Source organism: Varroa destructor, unplaced genomic scaffold, assembly GCF_002443255.2.
Source record: "Varroa destructor unplaced genomic scaffold, Vdes_3.0 BEIS01000002.1, whole genome shotgun sequence".
Taxonomy (NCBI): Eukaryota; Metazoa; Arthropoda; class Arachnida; order Mesostigmata; family Varroidae; genus Varroa; species Varroa destructor.
In genome coordinates this window covers 7,781,594-7,805,727 of record NW_019211455.1, presented here as the reverse complement: position 1 = coordinate 7,805,727, position 24,134 = coordinate 7,781,594, and the positions used below count along the sequence as shown (strand labels likewise).

The 24,134-nt window shown below is 40.1% G+C and overlaps 1 protein-coding gene and 1 long non-coding RNA gene across 8 annotated transcripts; one reads left to right on the top strand and one right to left on the bottom strand.

Annotated features, from left to right (window-relative positions):
• Positions 1 to 745: 745 nt before the first annotated feature.
• LOC111245447 (putative serine/threonine-protein kinase DDB_G0280717) lies at positions 746 to 11,923 on the top strand. Of its 7 annotated transcripts, none has more exons than XM_022793823.2 (9): positions 746 to 1,096; positions 5,619 to 5,661; positions 5,955 to 6,042; positions 6,454 to 6,609; positions 8,088 to 8,893; positions 9,015 to 9,193; positions 10,334 to 10,557; positions 10,799 to 10,979; positions 11,496 to 11,923. In XM_022793823.2, exons 2-9 carry the CDS (start codon positions 5,645 to 5,647, stop codon positions 11,537 to 11,539), a joined length of 1,695 nt encoding a protein of 564 aa, XP_022649558.1. In that variant the 5' UTR covers positions 746 to 1,096; positions 5,619 to 5,644; the 3' UTR covers positions 11,540 to 11,923. The 7 variants fall into 7 exon arrangements, 6 of the variants coding, with proteins under 6 accessions (XP_022649558.1, XP_022649557.1, XP_022649559.1 ...); XM_022793822.2 differs by having other exon boundaries at positions 5,619 to 5,685; XM_022793821.2 differs by lacking the exon at positions 746 to 1,096 and adding an exon at positions 3,690 to 5,299.
• LOC111245448 (uncharacterized) lies at positions 1,363 to 4,680 on the bottom strand. Its single transcript, XR_002671343.2, has 3 exons — positions 4,545 to 4,680; positions 3,554 to 3,696; positions 1,363 to 2,220 (listed from the first exon to the last, which is right to left on the bottom strand). It is a non-coding gene; the product is annotated as an uncharacterized LOC111245448 (long non-coding RNA).
• Positions 11,924 to 24,134: the final 12,211 nt, after the last annotated feature.

Below are 24,134 nucleotides of genomic sequence, written 5' to 3'. Positions count from 1 at the left end.
TAACAATTGGATCAAACAGATAGGCTTGATTGTCAATCTACCGATATAGCTTGGTGCACGGTTACTATAAAAAATTTACCTACGAATCAAATAAGTTTCTTCGTCGCATACTGCGTAATTTATATAAACGACAAAGTTAACTGGGGTAAGTAAGTCCGTAAGTAAATATATAATTGCAATGAGTAAGGATTCGATAGGAACGATTTACAAATAGAGCTCCGGATTTGGGTACCCTACATAGATAAAGATAGGGGGAAAGAACATTTTCGCCGACACTAGCGCTTCGTCTCGAAACTTGCTTCGAAAGACAAGCACAATTGCGAAACCAGGTTCGTTTTGTAATGTTACTTTCCATAATCGTTTATGACGTTGAGAAAGTTTTATAAATACTAGATCATGCTGTGATTAGCAAGAACATTTAGTAGATAAAGCGTCTTGTAGCGTAAGCTGCTCTTGAAAATTTATTTCAAATACTTTAATGACAGTCGAGCTAACAACAAAATAGGCCAATTGTGACCTAAAGCAATGTACGGCATGCGCAAGACAAGCTTCCCGCGTACACACATGTTTCTCTCATGGGAGCACTATCAGCAAAGTGCAGTCTTCCCCTTGATCTGATCGCTGTTCAAAACATCTCATCGCCGAGCTGCGCATTGTAGCACCAACAATGTCTCGTCGACGTTCCTAGGTATATGCGCATGATTGCATGGTCCTTAGAAAAACGCACTTACCCCTCTTGGCACAAAGCCTTCCCCCTCTGTTGCCGCAGGGCTACGTACAGGCAGGATGAGAGGCCAAAAGTATCATCCAGTTACCTAAATGCTGAGCTTCGACGTCCAACGTTTGCCTACTTATTATTCCTACCCAATACCAAGGTATCGACATTCGATTTACGGTAACAAAGATTTTTTTCTAAAAAACTGTCCTACGTGAAGATTTCACACAAAGCGGTTTATCAGGTTGAAGCGCGCCAGTGGAATTAGTAAGGATTATTCCACAGCACTAGCTTTGGCTTTTTCCCACTCTTCACGTGCAGGACAATTGTAATTGGGCCGCATCTGCAGTTTAGCCTACAACTCTTCGTTCTTATTCACAGGTAGGTTGGATGGAAACTTTTTATATACATTTTTTGAAAGCAAACACTATTGTGAGCCACATTAAATGTAAGGCATACGGCCTACTTCATTGACCGTTAGTAAGAAATCAGATTCACTAATTAACTCTAATTAAGGATACTTTCTCTTCGTCTGCGCAAAAAATTGCTCCTGTGTTTTCAGTTGTACGGCTAATTAAAAAAGCTTACCACAAACGATAGTCGTCTCAAAAAATGAATAATAGTAGTGGCTTTAATAGCACTTTCATAATTAGAAAGCAAATATCCACAGTAAGTCTTATTGGCTGTAATTTATTGGTAACATTTACAGAGCAACATAAATCTCCGATTTGCCTCTAATCGTATTCAGCCTCTTTATGCCTTTCCTTACCATCGTTTAGGCCAAACTAACCAAGGTCAAAAGCGCAAAGAAGTTGGCTGTGACAAAAGAGTTTCTGGTGAATACGCGTTTCGGTATTTTATTTTTCTTTCTTAACTGACCACAATTGACGATTGTGCGGCGAAATGAGACGACAAATTTTTAGGACAGTCTTAGCGGCTTCCCGCAAATTGTTCCCTTTCCATCGCACTCTGTTCTCCATGAGCCTATTTGCGTGAGAGCTTCGCGTTCCCTAAGCGGTAAATCAGGCACCATCCATAGACGTGCTAGCCGCAACGACTGCTGAATGCGACCTTGAGAACTTTCGCTTGCCATTTGTTCCCAGTGTTATTCAGCTCACCTTTACGCATTTATCTCACCATCGCCACTAACTCGACAGCATGCGTGTCCTCGAATCTTCCCATTATCAACCAACTTTACGAGACGCACGTTCTAGGGACTATGTTCAGCTTGCTAGGGATAACTTGTTCATATTTTGCACGGACCGCATACGAAATTATATAACGTCGTTCCGTCGAAGAAGATGGTAGAATACTTTTATGAGATACGGACGCGGTGGCTTCGACTAACTCAGTACAAGAGTGTCAGTCGTTATCCGGAATGATACTGATGCCAACTTTCTTTTGTTAATAAAGCTGCGTATACGTTACGCTGTATAAAAATCATCCTCGACGCTGTGACCTGCTGCAGGAACTCGCGAGGTTCGACGTTAGATTTGTATGTGTTTCTAATGAAGACAAAGAAACAGCGTATAACTGAATCTTTATTTCTTTTTTTAAAACGCGGAAATCTATTTTGAAGGCTAAAATGAGGTTTGACTTACTTAGTGGTTGCATGAATTTCGTTGTATATGTTAGTATGTATCAAATATTGTTGCACTACAGATCTTACATACATATAAAGCATATGGCTAGCTAACTTTAAACAGAATAATGTGGGCGGCTTATTTAACTTAGATATTATTTAACTTAGAGAAATTATCTAATTTCTATCCTATAACACGTTCAGCGATGATGTTTAAAGCCCCAGCGTATTGCCCACCTTGGAAAAAAAATAACATCGTTGCTATTGAGTTATAGCGTCGTGTCTTCGTGGGGGCCTTCAGATAAGCCCTGGTTGTAGCTGTGACTCTCTAGAGTATGTTGACACAGTCGTTTTGCAGCTGACTGAAGTGTTAGAAACGTTATTTGCTGTTCAAGAAGATCATGTAATGTCAACGAGACTTTCCTTAATTTGAAAATCATTGAGTGAAAGATTTTCAATCGGAACAATTCTCTAACATGAAGGGCAACTCCATGACTGATACAACACAAGATTGCTGCCTAAAGCGAAGTATTTTTAGTGAATTATTATTATTTTTCTAGTTAAAATATTTGGGACGATTCTGTACCTATATATATATATATATATATATATATATATATATATATATGCATTCTGGAAAAGGGCTGAAGGGTTGACTTTAAGTGGTCGCCATTAGCTTAATTAACCCTACACATACCTCTAAAACTGTATTTTGTAAGGTCATTGCAAATGTGCTTTAATGGTCTATGCGAGGCCTGCGTCAGGCACCCGATGTTTATAAGAACGGTCTCCGGCAACTGGACCTTGTTTCTAGAGTTGGCACCGTGAGAGGGTTCCCTTCTGTGTACTTAGTGGTGACTGTTAAGGCCTTAATTTTAAGATAATTGCATATTAACGCGGTTATTATACACACACAGCGCCATACGGCATGTCTATTCGGCACTCCAAACGTATCTTAAATATCATGATCCTTTAGCAATGTAAAATAGGAGCAGGTATTTAGTATTGATAACGGGTATGATGTATTGTTACCTAGTCTATAGAATCATCTGTACAGTCAATACGTGAAATCATTTGTAAACACCGTTTACTGTCGTCTCGATACGTAAATTCGAACCGCGCAATTCAACAAAGCTATCAAGTGTATCGTGTTCGGATTTCGAAATAGTTATTTGCGCATATAACGAGCCTTTGTTGTCACATAAATATCGAAACGGCCAAGGAGGACCTGACGTGTAAAAAAAACCACCACTTACGTATTGTTTCCTGCTGCCATTTCGAGTCCTTCGACCCCGCTAGACGTATCCTTTACGTAGAAGCAGATGATTGCGTCCAGCAAAGATAACACAGTTGCGTTACTTTGTGGCATCAATTATCGACGACAATTTACGTGATGGGTCTGGAAACCGGAATCAAGTCTTGAGTTAATACTAAAACAGTACCACGGACGCACTTATAGTTGAGTAATGTTTGAATGCATTCATTAGTAAAACAGCTCATTGCACAGCAGAACCATACGCTAAAAATTTCAAAAAAATCAGTTAGCGGAAATTAGGAACGTTCACAAAGAATCAAAGCGACTTCTATATAGTGCAAAAGCAGCTATATGTATGGACAGAGTACAAGATCATGTCGAGTACCTATATATCGTCAAGGTGTTAATAACGCGAGATATGACACATCTATATATGCTCTATCGCGCGAAACATAAAGCATCTTCAATTAGTATCGACTTTTCAAAAAATTTTATATATATATATATATATATATATATAGATATATATATATATCCATATATATAAGTGAATAATTATTTGCAGATAGTGTACGGTTGCTACATAAAATAAAGAAAACTATTTGACCGTTGGCGCCATCCAGATCGCGATGTTTTATCACTGATAATCTCTCTGTGATGGCTCTGACACGGATAGGCCCATTGAATATGGCCTATGGGATCATGAGTGGTATTCGTTGCCTTATATACGGGTACGTCGTCATGATGCTAGAGTTCTAGCGGCACTGAAGTCATGCTCGTATGCATCTGCGTCGTCATATACCAGGCTAACCTGGCCAACTATACCTATCTAGTGGCTGACAATGTTATTGTTACGTTGAAAGGTTAATGGAGTGATGTAGTCGTAATCAAGAATGAACCATTGTTTCACTAGATGTGATTATATAACGTTACTTCAACCATAACATAATCTCAATATCAGTATAACCACCGACGATCACTAGTTATCGTACCGATTTGGATCAGTTAGGGGAACACACGGCGGACGTACTTAATTCTCGACGCCCGTCCACACTTCCAAGACAGACCAATGAACTTCGCTCAGTTATCGCCTTCGTAGGATATCTATTGCAATACGACCTGTGAAGGCTGCTCGATCCCAAATTTTCAAGATTCAAGAGAGAATTCAATGCGTGACTGGTGAATGTCCGGGATCCGAGCCGTATGAGAAAAAGCATTGACGCCACGACTGGGATTTGCTAAGATAGCGCAGTTCACGCTTAACTTTAAAGTTGCAACATTGATTTTCACCTACTAAAGACAGCTGCTCTAAAATAACGAAGCGCATGGCCAGCGATACCAATAGAAATTGATTCGAATTAACTGCTGAATTATCGGGCCTCTTCAGGATCAGTACATGGCATAATGATTCAGTTGCACGCATGGGCCACTCATCGTCTTTTGTCACCTCCTCCAGGCAACCTGGGTGCATCCGCTACCCCCGTCGCACAAGAGCGCCCATAGTAAGGGGAGCGGGCCTCCGCCCTTCTTGAACAGAGGAGAGAATCGTGAGATTGTATTTCGAAAATGCCTACGAGCGATCGTACCACACTTCGCTACGGGTCTCGCTCTACAAGGGACAACGAAGATAATGCTCACAAAATAACTTCTAATAGGGTGAGCGGCGAATGTGTAACATCGGCGGGCGTGCCGTTGACAATTCACGATGGCCGATCACCATCGCGCTCCCCAAGCAATGGGGTGACTGGTAATATTGGTTCAGAAGCGTGTTAAGAATCGTAGTGGAGAGACGCGAATTTTTCGCTTCCCCCTTTGTTTTACGTATATTTTCGATGTATCGTTCCTTTCAGCTAGATATTCGCGCCGCACATGTCCCATCGGCTAGCGTTGATATCAGCTTCTATTATCTCGACGATAGCGTGCTTGCTCAGTGGAAATGTCGGCCGTTGAAGTGCGGTCGCGGAATTTCAACGCCAATTAGCTGAAACTTATTGGAGGAAAATAAGAACACGATTCCGCTTTCAACAGGAATAATCTTACTATTCTATTAATTTACTCCGTTGCAGACAAGGTGATTAAGTTGAAGAAAATTATGCGACGAGCCTTCAAGTTAGTAGCAAAACGTCAGAAGAGGTGAAACACATTACTCACTACGATTCTATAATTTTATGTATTTTTTATGGGAGGTTGGAAGCTAGACTAACTGTTCTTTTGGGAGCTACTGTGTGATTAATGCGACAGCTTATGGCTGAATAGGATGCCTGTCAATGAAAAACCGCATAAAGATGACTGCAGTTTGTTTGCTATTGATTGGTCCCTGATTAGTAGCTGCCCAAACCTGTCGTATTGAACGGTTTAAAAAACGTATTCTCACACATCCAATTTTATTCGAACTATTGTAGACTGGTGAAAGGTACGCGAGATAGCTTCAAGATGTTCCTGAGACACTGCAGTTCGCAAGTAACGCCCCGTCTCTTGATGACGCCAATGGTAAAAAGACTTGACCTAATATATTTATCAGCAGCCATTTGACGTAAGCGCAACGTTAACGTATATGTAGTATAGTTGCTTATAGGTGTGGAATAATGATCAACGTTAATTGTAAGGATTATGGAGCAGCTTTTTAGGTGTTCTGTACGTTTCGAGGTTTCCCCACTGTTTCGAAACAGGACCGTACGCGTCCTAGTATTGTTGCGCGTGCAGTATTTCATTATCTATATACGCATGATAGCTATCAGACTACAGTCAACTGGGTAATGGTATTCTACAACATTTAAACTAGGGTTTTTCTCAAAGCAGTAACTGAAGCAACAAGCAGTAGATTGTGTGGAATCCCTTAGAGGCGGAACTACAATGTAAAGCAGTACTATAAGAAACGCTAATCTACTGAACGTATTTTAGGAGTATTTTTTGGTCGAGCAGGTACGTCTCACTGCTATTGCGATTTATCGTCGAATTATGTCTCAGAAGCTAACGTTTCTAGACGTCCGGGAGGATCTTGGTAACCTCATGTCACTCTACGATGACACCCGTTCCGAGCATCGACAAGCCGCTCAGGTTTGTCAAGAGGTCCCTTGCTAACTAAAGCGCTCACTTGTTTATAATCTCAAGACTCTAATTAGTTTCATTCAAAGTAAATCCAAGCTGGCCTGCTTGCTAGACACTCGATGCGTTTTGAAGCGGAACATGGTACGATTGTGTGCGTTGATAAAATAGGTATGGATATCTATGGTAATGAGAATGGTATCAAAATTTCATTCTGCTATTACTTCTGTTATGGTTTCGTTTATTGCCACTCTGGAGAAGCTCGGTAGAGAAGTTTTAATAATGAAGCAATAAGTGGAAGTCTCAGATAGTTTCTATTAGAATGCTACAATGATTGCCAAAACTATTAGCGGGCATAATATTATAGCTGTACGGTTTATGGCCCTTCAAAACGTGAAGGCCGATGCAAACCCAACTGAAGCGCGTATATATTCGGAGCATAAGATGTCCCGTGTCAATCCGTCCCGTGTCAATCCAAAACGATGTATTTGTACAATCCTAATGGTGATAACTGACCAGTTTTCGAAACGGCGGAATCTCATTTAGGACCAACTCCTGCTATTTGTCGTTATATGGGTAAATTAAATTTATTTGTTGTATAATTTCCCGCAAAGACGAACTAACTGCTTACTAACCATTCTGACCATTGAGCTAGCCTAGAAATCGCTTGCTATCTCTCTATATCTGATCCGACCTTGATCACAGTTTCACATAAACCAATAACCACTAGTGGATAGGCTCTTATCATTCGTATTTTGGACGTGGATGGCCACGTTGCTTGACGCTAAATAGAAATCGATCCTTATTTAATCTGATCAAGAATTCGGTGAAACGTCCCTACAACAAGCCTAGATGTCAGCTCCAACTCAAGGTAGGTTTAGGTTTTTGGGACAACGAAAGCACCTTCCCACAACTGAATGTACTTAACACAAAAGATACCCGAATCCTGATCACCCAATTACTTTACTGAGTTAGATATGCATTCGTCTGGCTTGTTTTCAGCAGTAGAAACTGTTCTTATATTGCCTGTCATAGCTCGTACTCGGCGCGACCCCTTAAGACGCGCTTTCATATATATGAAGCTCTAACGATGTAAACGTTCCTAAGCTTCGACTCAGCTCACAAGCCAATCTTTATGTGAGCATATCTTGGCCTTTGATTTTTCTTTCTCTTCTGATTAATGCTAGATAATCTTGCCAGGTTTGTCGTGGCGCATCCAGGTAGGGCTTCGGTCTAAAGTGTCTATTAACAGTAAAAATCATTGTAGATGAATTTTGACGTGAGCCTAGAGACTTATATGTGCTATAGAACATGTCCATTCTAATAATTCAGCAAAGCCTAGTTTCGAGCCATACATGAGATGCTATTGTACAGTTTGGAGCTCATTGATGGTTCGCATATGAGAGATAATCCATAACCTTCTACGAGCGTATAAGATCGCTAATTAATCGTGCAATTAACCAATACGAAAAAATACTTAACACCCACAGACTCTCGCAGTCTACTTCCACAAGCTCGTCTTGATAACGGCAGTCCTAGCCGGCGAACTTGAAGAAGCGTCTCGTGTTCAGCGAACGAATTGGTACTCCGTAATTGATCTTCTCTATTCAGCTGAGAACGTTATTTCAAGTCCTTCAAGTTCTAAAAGACTGAAAGTAGACGAGCGGTTTGGATTCAGACTTGACGCACTTGAGCCTTTATTGGTACCCCGTTTAGACCAGATCACAAAGCTCCGTCTACTAGGTAAAGGAGGTTTTGGATCAGTGTATAAAGTGAATATAGGAGGCTTAACGTTAACGTGTAAGTTGATTCGCCAAACGCGCTTACATAGTGAACGAGCGAAGTGCGCAGATAAGCTTGTTGCCACGTTGGTACAGAGTCGTTTATTAGTGATTGTCTATGCCTGCTTCAAGGCGGAGGGTGCTTATGTCTGCCTTATGGAGTACCTACGTGGGGTGGACCTTTACAAAGCCATTCGGGGTCAACCTCGATTCTCGGTCGAATTATGCCGAATCATATTGTCTCAATTGTGCCTCGCTATACAATATCTTCACGTAACAGGCTTCATCCATCGTGATATCAAGCCATCCAATATGATTATCATGCCAAACTGTCGCATCCGACTCATCGATTTTGATACATGCAAGGTATGCGCGGTTAATGCATCGGGTGGCGTGAATCGCTCATATATTAGAAAATCATTTACCGAATTTCACGATGGGCAAACGGCGGGAACGCTTCACTATCTCGCCCCCGAGGTTTTGAGGGGATTTCAATATGGACGTGCTATTGACTGGTGAGCTATTTTCGAATAGCTAACACTTTCGAGACTAACACTCTTTTATGCGACTCATTTCCGCATCGTATTAAAAAAAAATTATAGGCAATTTTGTTAATTGGGTTGCAAATAATTTTAGGTGGGCTGTCGGTGTAACTGCTTATCTTCTAGCCACCCAGACTACGCCGATTAGGGGTAAGGATGCGCGTGCAGTAAAACAATCTATAACATCTGATGAAAAGCATATAAACTTCGCTAAAATTCAAGAGAGTGATCTGCGTCACATCATTTCTAGGTGGATGACGAGAGACCCTTACGGTACGCAATAACCTATCATTCGTAGTGAGCCATTACGTATATTAGTATCTGTCAATTATCCGCACCAGCTAGTTGCTATTAGGACGTATGTTCCAACACTGTTTTTAAATATCCCGTACGCAGAGTTGCAGCCCGTCTATTTTTCGATTTTGAGTAAAGTATAGTGGAACTCTTATTATAGTGCCACAAATGATCGGACAAAAAAATACCTCGTGGGATTCTTAACATGGATACATCGGTCGTAGGCTAGAAGTAAATATTAGCCATAGTGACGTTTTCCACAGAAAAGGCCGTAGAAACTACAAAGGCAAGGTTTACCGGACTATTCTGTACTGCAGTTCTATGTAATACTAGAAATGTAACGGAATAATATTCTATATATTCATATGATGTATGATGATGAATGACTGACTAAGTAGTAAAAAAATGTGTGACTAATAATGTGCAGTCGTTTTTGTATGGGTTTCTACTTGATCAACGTTATGGTTTCGCAAAGGAAAGACCTTCATGAGGACATGTTTACAATCTGTGAAATAATATAATCAATCGACGGCTCATCATAATTATTTTAGTTAGTGAGTCGAGCTACACAAAACGATACGGAGCATTGTTAATTTAGGGGGTGTGAGACATAACGGTTAATTGCCTAGACAGTTGCGAGTGAAAAGCTTGCAGCTAAGCTGGTCTCGCGTAGAAATGCAGGAAGGCGTACCATTAGATTCTGAGAATTTCCAAGAAGAGGGATCATTTTTTGAGCTTCTTTAATTAGCTTGAAATTGTCCCGGCACTAGCGTAATGGGTAGGGTGTTTGCCCCCTAGCGTAGGGGATGCATGGTGGTGTGAGTTCGAAGCCGGGCATGGACACGCTGGAAGTCAGTTCTCTGATGGAATGCCGAACGGCGACACCGGGCGTAAAACCCGAAAAATTTTAATTAGGTTAATATTAAAAACCAAGTATGGCTCGTTTTACGTTTTATATATAGCTACAAGATGTACAACGTTTTAGTTAAAAATGTTCCGAGTATTTAAGGAATACTATCAAGATATACTAAAACCTATTAGAAATAGGCCTTAATAACTGAAGAAGTCGCTTGAGTGGCTGTTGTTAAGAATTGTTTATACTGATAACAATAATTCTAGATCGTCTGACGGGGGTACTCCTGTCTGACATAACGACACATCCTTTCTTCCTGGGTGTGGATTGGAAGGACATGGAATGTGGTGAAGGTAAATTATACACGTACTCCCCTATTCTAAAGCTAATGAAGCAACACAGTGACACCAGCGAATATTCACCACCTAGCGCTGCTGTACCAAGCTATTCCAGGACACGACATAGGATCCTTGATCTTGACGATATTTTGGTAAACGAACTATTTATTACCTGACGCAATCTGCCATTACTTATATTATATTCGAAAGTTACATGTAACTGCTGCATTTTAAGTTGTCTTGCGAAATGTGGGTCATGGTCGACCTTGGAAGTATCGCGGCGAGCTATTCAATTAAAATTCTTAAAAAAAATCCGTTACGACAGTTTATTTTTCGCCATAACGTCATGTATATACATGCCTGACGGCAGATACATCTACTCTCATTTTCCAGGATTCCCCAGCGCAAATCCCATTGTTGACGTTCGTATCCCATGGAATGATGCGCGTTCTTCAGAAAATGGAACGGGATGAAACCCCCTGTGAAGCCGACCTAAACGATCAGCGTGAGATCACAAAAATGGCACTCACTTCTACGAAAAAGCTTGATTTAAACAATTCCTATCGCTTCAAAGGCAAGTTACAATTTTAAACGTTCTTAGAGAAATGCAGCATATACATTTTGGAAACTTCAGTGATCTCTCTGAAAAGCCTGGCGTTTTTCAGTCTGGATTCAGACCTTGCCAGGAACTAACTATGAGTGGAAATTGCCAGCTTAAATACGTCATATTGAAGTAGATCATTTTGCATATTCACTAGGAAAACTACACCAGTGAAGATCTGTGTATAAGAGTGTGTACCAAGCTAATTGATGAACATGAATTCTTAGAGTAGGTTTCATTGGCTTCAGATAGATTTTTTCTTATCAAAAATATCTTAGTAGAAGCTGAAATGAAATTTCATAACATATTTTGACCCGTTGGCTCCAATCAGCAAAACTTCTATCGGAAGGGACCAGGGGCGGCTCTTCCAAGTCCAGTTAACGCAATATAATAGCTACAATAGCAATATAATAGCACATGCTATTGTAACCAGCTGCATATGTACATAAAATGACAATAGGGTGTAAAAAGAGGCTGTGTTTCTTTTAGAGCTGCTGCTGGCACCGAGAACAAGATCGCATTATTACATGTGATACGCGCTTGAAACCGTAAGAACGATGCAGTCGTTGACGTTCGAGAGCGGGTGCGCTGGGTGTTGATGAAGCTGCTATATAGAGTCGCTTAACAAAGGAGTCGTGAGAAGAGGGGAAAATTGCAAAATGATCATTGTGTATCAGAGAAGGAAGCGATGAAAACTTCCAAATTTTTATGTAAGCCCATAATGCTGCGGCTTTTGTAAAAGTAAAACATAAGCCTTTATGGCTTAAATGGATTCTATAATTTTCCGTAATACTGTTAATTGTATTTTGTTTGTATGCGCATATTTTTAATGAACAATACATATGTATGTATTTTTAATTTTTTGTATAATCTAACAGTTTTATGCGTATAATAAATAGTCCGGCAAGTTATTTTTACCTTTAGTAGCCTTATTAACCAGTAAACGTTATTAAATAACGTTCATAAGTTCCGCCATTGAGAAATTGTTGTTTAACTCACTATACTGAAATTATCAGGGACTTTATAAACAAATTTGTGTCCGTCGACTCAGTATACCGAATCTGAGCAAACAGCTGGATAACACCGTTCCATTATCTCAATAGCAACGTAAAGGCCGCAGCTTCTGATGGATAGAATATTATCATGCACTCGCTATGAGGGTGTCGCGTGCTGCATTGCCCTATTGGTGTACCCCATCATTTGTTTGCTTTGGCCATACAAGATAAGGCCAGCAATCAAAAAGCATAATTCAATGAAGGTTAGTGTTTGCCTCGTCAATGCATATTCGAAATAGGTTTTCAATAATTGAACAACATTTAATTAAATAGAGTAGGTCTCGTGGAGTTTGTCTCGGAACAACGACGTAGACCGATTTCGTCTCGCCGATGCTAATTCCAGTTTTGCTGATTTTGGCCTAGAACGTTACCTCTATTAGGTTGCCGTTTGTTAATCTCTATAGTATATACGTTAGGCCCTTAAGGGTGTCAACTTTGGTAAGCGGTACAGGCAATAAGCTTTTCTTTGATTTGCTGCCTACTATGGAGTACCCAAGTCGAGGCTAAAGTTCAGGTTAACTTACTCGAACATAGTCAGATATCACAGGATTATTCAGTTGCAGGTCACGTACGCTGTTTGTCAATTGGCTAGCGAGTCATCAACTTCAATAGCGTTGTTACGCCCAGAGAAATGTGGCATAACGAAATTTGCCTTCTTTATCTCAACTTTCACTAAATCAAATCATTTTTTTACACGGGGGTTGAAGTTTCTTCTTACATTCGTCGGCTAGCCCTCCTCCCCTTACACGCATACAAATGGGGTGTTATTCCGTCGCGATAATCTCAATTTCTGTTTTGTCATTTCTATATTTCAATTTGTCTAAATGTGCTGACAACTCTGTCTAAGCTAAATAAACTAGTATGTTGCCTGTTATATATATATATATATATATATATATATATATATATATTAATAATTAAGTAATAATAAACCACCTAATTGTCTAATGGGTCTTCCCAAAAAGTAATTGATGATACTGTTTTACTCTACAACGCTTTAGGATCAACGATTCTAAATGAACAGACCTAAATAGAATGATCTAAATGTTTAGTGTAGTAGAATTGATTTTTTGCCCCTAGGCTCAGAACTGCTGTGTTCAAGATATTCGAATCACCACAGCCGTAGGTTTTTTTTTTATTGCACACGGTTATATTAGTTATTCGGATCATTATTTTAAACAAAGTGACCTGATAATTCAATTAGTTACATTAGTTTGAGGTTAAGGTCAGAGCCATACCGAGCTCACTGTCAAAGCCGGTCGCTCACATGGCTATAGAGTCCGTACTGAAGGCACTCCATTCCAACTTTGTGACAGCGAAACCCATAGAGGGGTGGGGGGATTTTAAACAGCCGTCTGTGCAATTCGGTGGATGTACAAACCCAGATACCGACACAGCAGACTGCGTCAAACGTCTCACCGCAGAGTCTTCTTCATGACGATAACCGATTCAAACGGTCTGTCTATGGAAGAAATTTTGTCTGTCATCTGGTAGATTATATCAGTCTCGGCCGCGGCGGTGTCTGACAGCCGCAGTGCGTTTCGTTCTCGTAGGAAAGGTCAATGTTACGCATGCATCATTTGAGTTCGCTTGAGCCGCTGAAGGTCGCTCCTTGCCAATGTACGGTTAACTACATTTATCACTGTATGGGGATACTTGATAAGTAACTAGACGTTTGCTTTCACGAAGTCACTTATCAATAAAGTTTACTAAGTTAATTTCTGTCTACCATGCCTCAAATATCTATATGGTTATGCAGCTAGCCTTCTCACTTGATGCTTACGCAAGTTCGATATAATAATTAGATAAATAAAAAGGTCGTATAATAATTGCTTCTCGCGGAAGCTCCACGTGTCAAAATAATAATAAGTAGGTAGACGAGTAACAAAACTCTATTAATAAAGATACAATAACTGGCTTGATTCATGTGATCTAATGGGTTCGAGCCAGATAATCCGGCTGGTAAGCCCCCGTCGATGGATATGCGTTTTCAGCAAAAAAAAAACATCTCCACCTTGATTACAGATCAAATGAAGGGGCCCATTGCGATAGATGGGGTGCAGTAAGGCAAATAAAATCAATTTCTTCCAGTCGTAAAGAGCAACGTAAGTAAAATGCTTTTTTAGCTACAGATTAACAATCTGTAGCTACATCTATAAAGAAAAAAACTAGCTTTATAAATGTATACAATTACAGAAGTAGCACGATGAGGACAATGTTGTTTAGTGACAATAGCTGTTATCGTCTTTGGACAACTCACACTTGAGCGAGCTCTGTCGTTTTATGGTATTTTTATAGCCATATCCTTACCACTTCCGCTGACCACCCAGCCTATCTTCGTCTCTCTTGAACGCACCATAACTTCTCGTCTGCTTACTTTACGGCTTATTCCTCTATATGACTTTGTCGGTAACAATCGGTCGCATAACCATGTTAGTTGGTTTCATCCTTACGGTCATTCGCAGCTCGGACCTTCCATCTTCTTTTCTATCCAAAACATGCTGATTGTATCTATGGTAAGCTTCTTCACAAATCGTGCACCGTCTCATTGCCAAATCAGGGACAGCTGGGTTTGAAGTTTACGATTAGCCCAGCGTTCAAAATCTAGTATGCGGTGGGAATTAGATGGGGTGCACCATGATGCATCCGTTTACGAGTCAGTGGAAGTACACTGGGAAGTCGAGTGAGTGACAGGTGAGACACTCACCGAAGTGAATTGTCCCTAACCTTTTTCGACGAGTTTTTTCGAGCAATTCGTTAGAGCTAATTGGGTAAACCTCTCACAATCGTCCTTCGTAGTGACGAGCATTCATCGCAATGTGCATATATATATATATATATATGCGTCTGATACCTACAGAAGCTAGCTTTAGAAAATGGTAGATCGGTTTTTGCCAGACTCATGGTATTTTCATAGCCCACTAATACCAGCTAATTATGTTTACAGAGAGCTGCAACTCTGTGGGAACATGCGGCGATTATGTACAGGAGCGTATCTATGTACCACAATAACTATGTCGAGATATACTGAAAACGATTTGAATCAGGCGAACTGCCGTTAACATCGTAAAGCGCGATCTGTTCAGATGCAAACGGCCCATCTGGTTATTAATTACCAGATAAAAAAAAAACGTGTATCCTTCCCTTATAAGCGAATATGACCTATGAAGTCCTGCTTGCTCAAGTAGTAGGTGCGGCACAAAACCGAAAGCTGATTATAGGTCGGTAGTTGAAGCTATGATTTTACGAAAGTTGTTTATAACGTGCAACTCAATTACTCGTTCAGAATGTATGCTCAAAGAGCTGAACTAAAGTATTCGCTAATACGCTGTTTTCATGTAGAAAACTGTTGACTTTAGGCGGTCGAATAAATAAAAAAAAAAAAAAAAGAAAGAAAAAAAGGGAATTCTAGTCGACTCTAAGTGGCAAAGCTCTACCATTTTTCGAACAGATGTTGCTCCTGTTGAAATTTTCGCGTTAGCGCGTACCAAGAAGTGTAGACTGAAGAAATTCGTAAAAAATCGCTTATTATTTTTAACATTGGAAACCTTCCGCACGTATAGCGCTCAAGGAAAGTGCCAATGAGGTCACATGAGGTCTGCAACTTATCCTCTGCAACTTGATAGCGAGGCGCTTGCGACCAGAAACCTATCCACGATCCAAATACAGAAACGAAGAATGTTTACTCATAAGAAGTCATAAGATTGCCCAATTCGTTGACCCATATTATACTAGAGTTTATCAACTTCGTATCTAAATGCAATGCCGTGAACTAGCGCCTATGGCCCGACCGAATCAGCTTTGTTCGGCAATGCTAAGATTTTCTTTCTTTTCTACTACATAGATTCTTATCAAGAACAAATTCATCATTATAAAACATCAAATACTCGCATATTAATATCTGTATATAGTACTTTATCAGAATCGTGCCGCTTTTTTTTTCAATTAAAATTTCGATTCAGATAATTGGTCACCTTTAGATTTTAGTGTGCAGAAGAAATCTCACATGCCAGCTTCGGTGAACAGTCTACTGTAAATGTCTGCAGGCAACTGTTTGGCATTTTTTTTCTAAAAAAAAGTATAGAATTGTGCTCGGTTGTTTTTCCTAAACGAGTAATGGAAAGGTCCAAATTAAATACTGTAATTAAATTAAACAAGGCGGCACAATCGACCACTTCCATCTTATATCCGTTAAGGACGTATTATTAGTCCTTTTACTTGGCGCTTTTGTCCAGAGCTTCGGAGTCTCATTATCTAAGGTTGTCGATATTCTGCTACCGAAGACGGCACCAGAAGCGGTTCGGGCCGTTCTATTTACAAGACTTAGCCTAATGATACTGCATCGATAGTGGTTATTTTGGTTTCGCACCGCACTGCGCATTAAAAAAAAGACATTAGTATAGTTAAATCACACAGGATTTGTATAGCAGCATAATAAGAATAAGGTAAATGCTTCAAAAGCCCAAAGACGAAATTTTTCAACATTTACGTACTTTTTGGATTACTTAGAGAACATACGATAGGTTCTATAAATATTTCCTTTTATTTTTTCATCTTATAAAGCCGATCAGAAATGAAGGCTTTTTTAATTACTCTACGCTAGACAAAGCTAAATCGTTGAGTGACAACTGAAATGCATACAGACTGGCATATAATCATTGATCACCGAAGTAATGAAGAGGGACGGTTCGACAACTCTCCGCCTCGTGGTGAGCCGATAGTAGGGGTTCTTTGATGATAATTTGATCATGGTAAAACAGCCACTATTGGCAATGCTTGGCCAGCAGCCAACGCTCCATCCAGCAGGACGCTTCTAATATGAGCGACCTGAGCGCACATACAAACGGGAAAAGCTCTTAGTCGTCCTTTGGTTGGGGCAGCAAAACATGCACCAACCAGAGGACGACGAGTAGGGTTCCATTCAAAGTGGCGACACTAAGCAAGTAGCTAATATCGATATTATCAGCCGATCAATAGTGTTGTGATACTGTTTTGAGTCGGAGAGCGAAAAACTGAAATTTCCCTAACGGTGGATTAGGTACATTACAGACTTTCGTTCGTAATTACTTGGGCTTGCGAGGGTAAATTTTGTTTCTACAAATTAGACTGATGGAACAACACTTAGTTGAAAAGGATTAACTTGAAGCAATGGCGGATTTCACAGAAATCCAAACATAGTAAATAGTAAACAAGTGGCAACTCTGATATTGAGTTGAATAAAGCCAGTGGATCAAGGTATTCTAGACACTAAATTCCGGGTATAGCCCTGTAATTTTTTAGAGGCATGTGTGATGCAAAGCGGGTAAGAGGATCAAAAATAATTAAATGGATAATAAAATAATTGTCGGTAAGGCGTTTTGCAAAGCTTATAGAGAACCTAAAATTTAAGAAAAAAGCAATTTTTTTTTTTTTTTTAAATAAGAAAATCTCCACGAAAGCGACAGCGTGTTTTGACGCACCTGATGCTAATGCATCGAACCGTAAACTCACTTGAGAAATGAACACTGAAATAACTCGGTTATATATCATTAAACATTTTGTCTAAAGCTTTGCGTACGGCCTTTTTTAGAAAGAGGCTCATTGCGTGGCAGTGGAACGGATGTGTTTCGCAATGTACCACTTTGCGCTAAGGTGATAACGTGTTATTTGTAATAAACTTCTTTAGAATGCTAGTTATTAGCGGCGCAAGTGCTCTTCATTATAAATTTTAATTTTTTTAAAAGCCAGGCCTAGTTTGAACCCACTGTATGTGACGGCTCTTTGCCATTGTTATCCGTGTCCAGCCTGTGTTATCTTTTCAACAAGATAAAACTTTGGTATGATACAATGAATACAAGTTCAAATATAGTAAATCTAGGCAAAATTAATGGCATGTCGTCGTCGTAAGTTGGAACCAACGAAGCTAATATGGTATACAGGACGAAGTTACCAACGAAGCTTTCAGGACCCCCTCTGGAATGACGTCTGAGCAAGACGACGTTATCCGTAACGTTCTGCCTAAAGGACTAGATCAGCGACACGCTTTGACGCACGGAAGAACTACGGACTTTTAACATAGTAGACTAAGTTTCATTAAACTGAGCTGTATTGGCGTCTTTTTTGTACATTAATCACCCAAATCTCTTTATTTCGCGCCCGGACTGAAACCAATGTCGAATTATCACTGCTCAGGTACATAAAAATCAATGGGATTACTCTCGAAATACATATTATGCTTCTGCTCCATCTATAAACATTTTTCGCCAATATATATATATATATATATAAAGCTACTGATTAAATTAGAATTGACTCTGTTTTTAGGCTTCATGCCGATTTGTACGACTATGTTGTGCTGCAGTTCAAAAGGATAGTGCATGCCAAAGTTTATCAATTGAAAGTTCAGGTCAAGGAAAAGCCCCAGCGTCAAAATGGCTAACACGTAATAAAGATTCTCTTTATGTTTATTATTATGGTTTTTTTGCTTTATTTATTATGATTTATATGAGATGGTAATTCTTGAGCACAAAGTAATTTTCAGCAAGTCTGCAACTCAATGTTTTGAACACGACTGACTGGGAACGATCAGCGCCGTTTGGCCTGTTTGCTTGGCGTCCATTGTAATTGCGCACTAATGCATCATAGATCACTTCGATTTTGAACGGACATATTTTTATGTATTCCCATAATAACCGTACTAGGCTTACATCGGCAAACATGCCGAGATGATCTCGTCAATCCTTTGGGTTCATTGCAGGCATATGAACTAGTTGCTAAGCTTATACCAGGATGAGACATAATCCAAGGGAATCGTCGAACAATATTCTCTTCCTAATCCTCGCTCTATAGGCATCGCTTTGCCTACTCCTATACCGATACGTTTAATGCCTTTCTCATATCCATTTTTGTTCATGACCAGGGTCAATAGTTGTAAAATATGTATCCATATATGCATGTATACATCTCTAAGGAGATATCTATGACGCTTGGGCGTAGATAGTGTAGCACGAACGGGTCATGGCCTTTTCCACTGGGCTTGTAAACTATCCTGTTAGATCGTTTTGAGCCAACCTTACGACGAAGGCGGCTTAATAATGGTTAGAGATAGTAAACGAGAAATCGGTAAACATTAAGAGTATTACAGAACTCACGAACATATTGCTAGTAACCAGATTGCTTCTAGCCAGCTCCGCACATTAGAGGCAAATAGCATCTTTCCAATGTTTATTGAGTTTGTATACGTGCACTATAGATATACTTCTTTGTTCGTGAGATGCCCAGTGGTTAAAGGGACGTACAGAAAACAATTCTTAGCACTTAGGATAAACTTTGAAATCATCTTATGAGTAAATAAAGTATTTCCACAGAGAAAAACACTTCTTTGGTATAAATATGCTGCATGTAGGATTTCTGACTCGTGGGTCCAGTAGCCGTCCAGCGTCCAAATCTTGCTTGGATGCCTAGAGCTCTAAGTTGACAATGTGGTCCACATCAGATAGAGGTTAGCTGCGAACCATGATTGTGCATTATGGAACAATAAACACGTAGTTTCTGCTTCGTCATTATGTGCACCACTCTACTGAAGCGGAATTCCAAAGGCTCACTAGATAATGAGCACTCTGCTAAAGGTTCTTCAGCTGCTCCTGAGCTGCAACTGCAACAAATACTTGTCCCGTAACCCCCTTAACGAGCGCTGATAACGTGCGATGCTTTTATCGACCCCCCAAACAAGCGGCCACCGAAAGGCGTCTAGTTGAATCCCTGTCTGTCCCTTTGCCCGAAAAGCTGTACCGGCACTTCGCTACCGTCAGTGCCTGAGCTTGTTCCGCTTATCATCGCCTTGCCGATCGTAGGCGCAAATTGAGAGGAAGCGAAAGCAGAAAAGCGACCAGCGAATGGTAGAAAGCGATGCAGGGTCCGTTGTTCCCTCCTGAATGATTCGGTGAAAAAAGGGGCAAGTATGGCCGTAGAAGAAGTGTGCGAAGAGAAACCAGCTTCACTTCACTGAGCACCTAGGGCAGGCCGCCTGCCTCAGGGCACTCAGAAAGTGTGGGCAAGTAGCCCCAGGACGTGAGAGGAGGCCTGACGACACAGGCACATTGGAAGGAACCAGCACATCAAAACAACAAAAAGTGTTGGAATAAACTTTGTGAAAACAGTTGCATCATGCGAAAGAAAACTGAAGTTGCTTCCAGGCGGTAATCCAGACCTTCGACCGGTCATGCACCGAGGAAACAAAGTATGCAAAACTTTTCGAGCTTCTACTAGATACACAAACAAATATACAGAAATGCATTTCGTACAAGGTTTTCTTGAACTCTAAAAACGAGAAGCATATAAGTCAGTACTGTGATATACGAATTAAAGCAAAGGCGAAACGACGAACGTGCTGTTACTAGTTGATCGTAGGTTGCTACATAAACAAACGAAGAGTATGCCAAAACATCGAATCAGCTTCTATCAACATTAAGTCTAACACATAATCACCATGAGCGTCAAACAAGGGAGCAACTCGAACAGCTAGACACACGAATAAGCCTCCAAAATGTTTAAGGTACAAACTCGTAAACAGCAGATTTAAGAGGTTATAATAACTTACCCTGTAAAAACCTGCGACTAACACGGATAATCGCCGTATATTTGCTAAAAGCTAAGGTAGATTGCCAACCTTTCACTTTATAACATTATCGTATGGCGTGCATTTATGTGTGGAAAAGATACAGATAAAATCCCGCTGATAACATTTCTAAGAATCTGTAGGCTACAGGCAACTCAAATAAATGACATTCACAGGCTTTAAAAGCCTAGCATTTTAACACTATTTTGTATTATAGTCCCTATGCATATAAGTCGCATGAGAACGCCCCAATATTGCTATATTGTTTGGATGCGTAACGGATTAGCAACCTGGAACGGTTTCAGAGGCCAACAAAGCTACTACAGTGCAGTGCTTTACTTTCGAATATCTTTAAGAATTACAATGGGTTACTGATTCGCTTTTTAAATTATTAAGCTTTTTATCCTCTTAACAGTCACAGTATTCCTCACGAGGGTATCCTGAATAATCTGGACAGCTGATCCATTCTTCTTTACAACGTTTAGACTAAAGATTAAGCTGCGGCAAAAAAGAAGCTTAAGGTAACGACCCGCTGTGCACCAAGGTTTCGTAGATGCCCAGAGTGGGTGTTGGATGTAATGAGAGCACGCGCGTGGTCTTCACGCATTCTTTATTTTTCAAGCCTGTGAAATATTTGGCTATAAGCAAACGCATTAGCAGGAGATTTGATATACCTGTTTAATGTAATCAGTATTTTAGCATACATTTAATTAAATCCATTCGGCATATAAGAAAGGCCATTTATGAACTCAAGGCTTGCGAGCTGTAAGCGTTTGTGTCCTATCGTGGTAGTAGTGGTGATGTGATCCGCATAGAATGATTTTTAAAACATCGAAACTTGGATAATTCCGTCGCTTCAAAATCCGACAACCTTTCGATGAATATGTTTGATAGGAACTTGGTCGGATCTTGTCCAAGTATGAAGTACACAAGAGATCTGATATCGTACGCGGCGAGTTCAAAGCCCGTACGTTGTTCTCTCCTTTTCGGGTGGCTTAATGCATCGTATCAGGCTTCGAACGACTGCCGTCGCTTGCACTCTGCCCAAAAAAACAGGACACGGGATGCCCAAGGACACGGTGACTTTCACGAGCGCTTGCTTGAAACTTACAAGGTGTTTCACGTGAAGTTCACAATCGAAAACGCACTAGTTCTATGAGCTCTTTCGACATCTATTTTAATGGCAAAAAGTTTATACGCTTTAAGACGTGTAATTATTTTCGCTTACGTAAATCACAATTGAATAACTATACATGTAAGTCTGAAGTAACGTAAGGTTACCCTATTTCGTGAACGAAAGTAAAAATGCCAAGGTCTTATTGGGATAGTTTATGCTATGCGATTTAGATTCTTAAAATTCAGGCCCGCTAAAATCACGTCCGGATCGTATACAATCCACGTTAAACAGGATTATTACGAAGCTGTAATAAGTAGAAGTCGGTAGCGATACAAAATAGTCTATATTTTGTAACGCTGCTATTTTTGTAGAGTACGAATAGAGTATTAAGGAAAATCAGAGAGCTCCGTTGCTTTATTATAACGACGGAATCTATTACGCTGATGAGGTAAATAAATGGCTAGTTCCGTATAATTGCGACATGTTAACCATATAGCAATATTCGGTAGAGCTCTATGATTCATGTTATTTTTTTTTTTGTTTTTTAGAACGGATTTGATAACCCACAATTTGATGCTATGACTGGAAAATTTGAATTGGGTTAAGAATTACTTTTGCTTCGGTCAACAAAATATCTACGACGTAACTATTTACGTACGACTCAATCTCGAGTTGTACGTAAATAGTTGACGCATTTCCACAGTCTGTAGACGGAGTGCTACTGCGTATCCCTGGTGGACACTATGTCCAGACCCGTTAGTGGGGTTGTTATTGCTTCCTCCAGTTATATATGCCAGTAAGTAACTGGGCCGTCTAGAAACAGTAGTTTTTATGCGGGGAGTATGAGTGGAATATCTGACTTGAGTCAAATTTAGAGTTCAACTTAGACAATGATCGATGGTTAATCGAAGACCGCACTTCGCGCAATGTACTGATGCCACCAATCGAAACCGTCACTCGTAATAACGGCATCGTACGCATCTCGCCAATAACGATCCTATACTTTATTATCGATATAGTCTGCCTGTACTATAATTGATAATCAGTTCGCTATGATCTTCATAAATAACAGCGTAAAGTGCCGAATATCACTGTATAATTTATAGACTTATAGCTTACAACAAAATGGCGTAAATTCAAAAGTTCCAATGGTTACAGGTATGTACGAATAAGTTTCACCATATTTTTTAGAGTATGTCAGCGGCTTACAGAACATTTCATAACTAACTTTTATAGGGTTATTTGTTTCAGTCGGCGCGTTTTCTTATGATTTGTTTGCAAATGTGTATCTGGGTATTTCAAGGAAATATTTCTGCATGTACAAAGAATTACTTTCGTCGGGGTCTATTTATTAAATAAAAGTTGTACTCACTTACTACAGCTTCTACGCAAGGCTTAAACTGCTCGCAGACTCGGACGGATGAACGTCTTTTTCCGTTGCGATAGTTGTCATACCTAAACATATTGGATTTTCTCGTTCCAGTCATGGTCCGTACCTGGTAATGCAACGAATTTGCAGCAGCGATATTCCCAAGGCGTGCTTATACACTAACCAGCTCGTATGAATCGGCCTGTTACTTTGGTGGTAGACCCACTGCTTTACCGTAGATACTTTAGCAAATGATGGTAGCACAGCCTTTTGCAAAACATGTAAACAGGGTTCCTTGCTATGATAGTTCGGTGCGTTTCTAGGAGCAGGAGTAGGAGGGCATCGCCTTTCCTATACCGGATATCAGACGCAGCTAAACCGCATTTAAACCGCAGTAAACGTATCCTCTAGACTGTGACCAAGCTATCGTCTTCGCGGCTAATTTTTGCATCGACGACAACCATTTTCTCATCAGAGGAAAAAAATCGAAAGCGATATTCCGCTTCAATCTTAAAACAATTAAGGGCCTAATTAAATTGTTCGACTCTATTGGCCTGAACAAACGTTGTCTAACTCTAACAACTACCGAACATTTTCGACAACAATGAATAACTACAAAACATGACAGAACATGCTTCACGAACCGATCGAAATGGAAGGATTATTAAGATTAACAAAGAGACAGAGCAACGATGACCTAGGGTTGCAGAGGGAACAATGAAACTCACAGACATAAAGATTTCTTAAAGGAACACCCTTAAAATGAACAGTGGTTTAATGGCACAAAGAAGGAAGCTGGCCGGTGATAGGCCCTTAGATATTGGTTAAGCAGTAATGGCGATTAAGAAGGTGACTTTCATCCGAAAATGAAAATGTTTCGTGTCGTAGTGAATTATAAAGCGGAAACGCATTTATGTTTAATTTCTGCGTCTGGATGCTATTAGCACCGTAGCGACGTCCAGCTTCTACGAAATGAACCAAAATGGTCTCT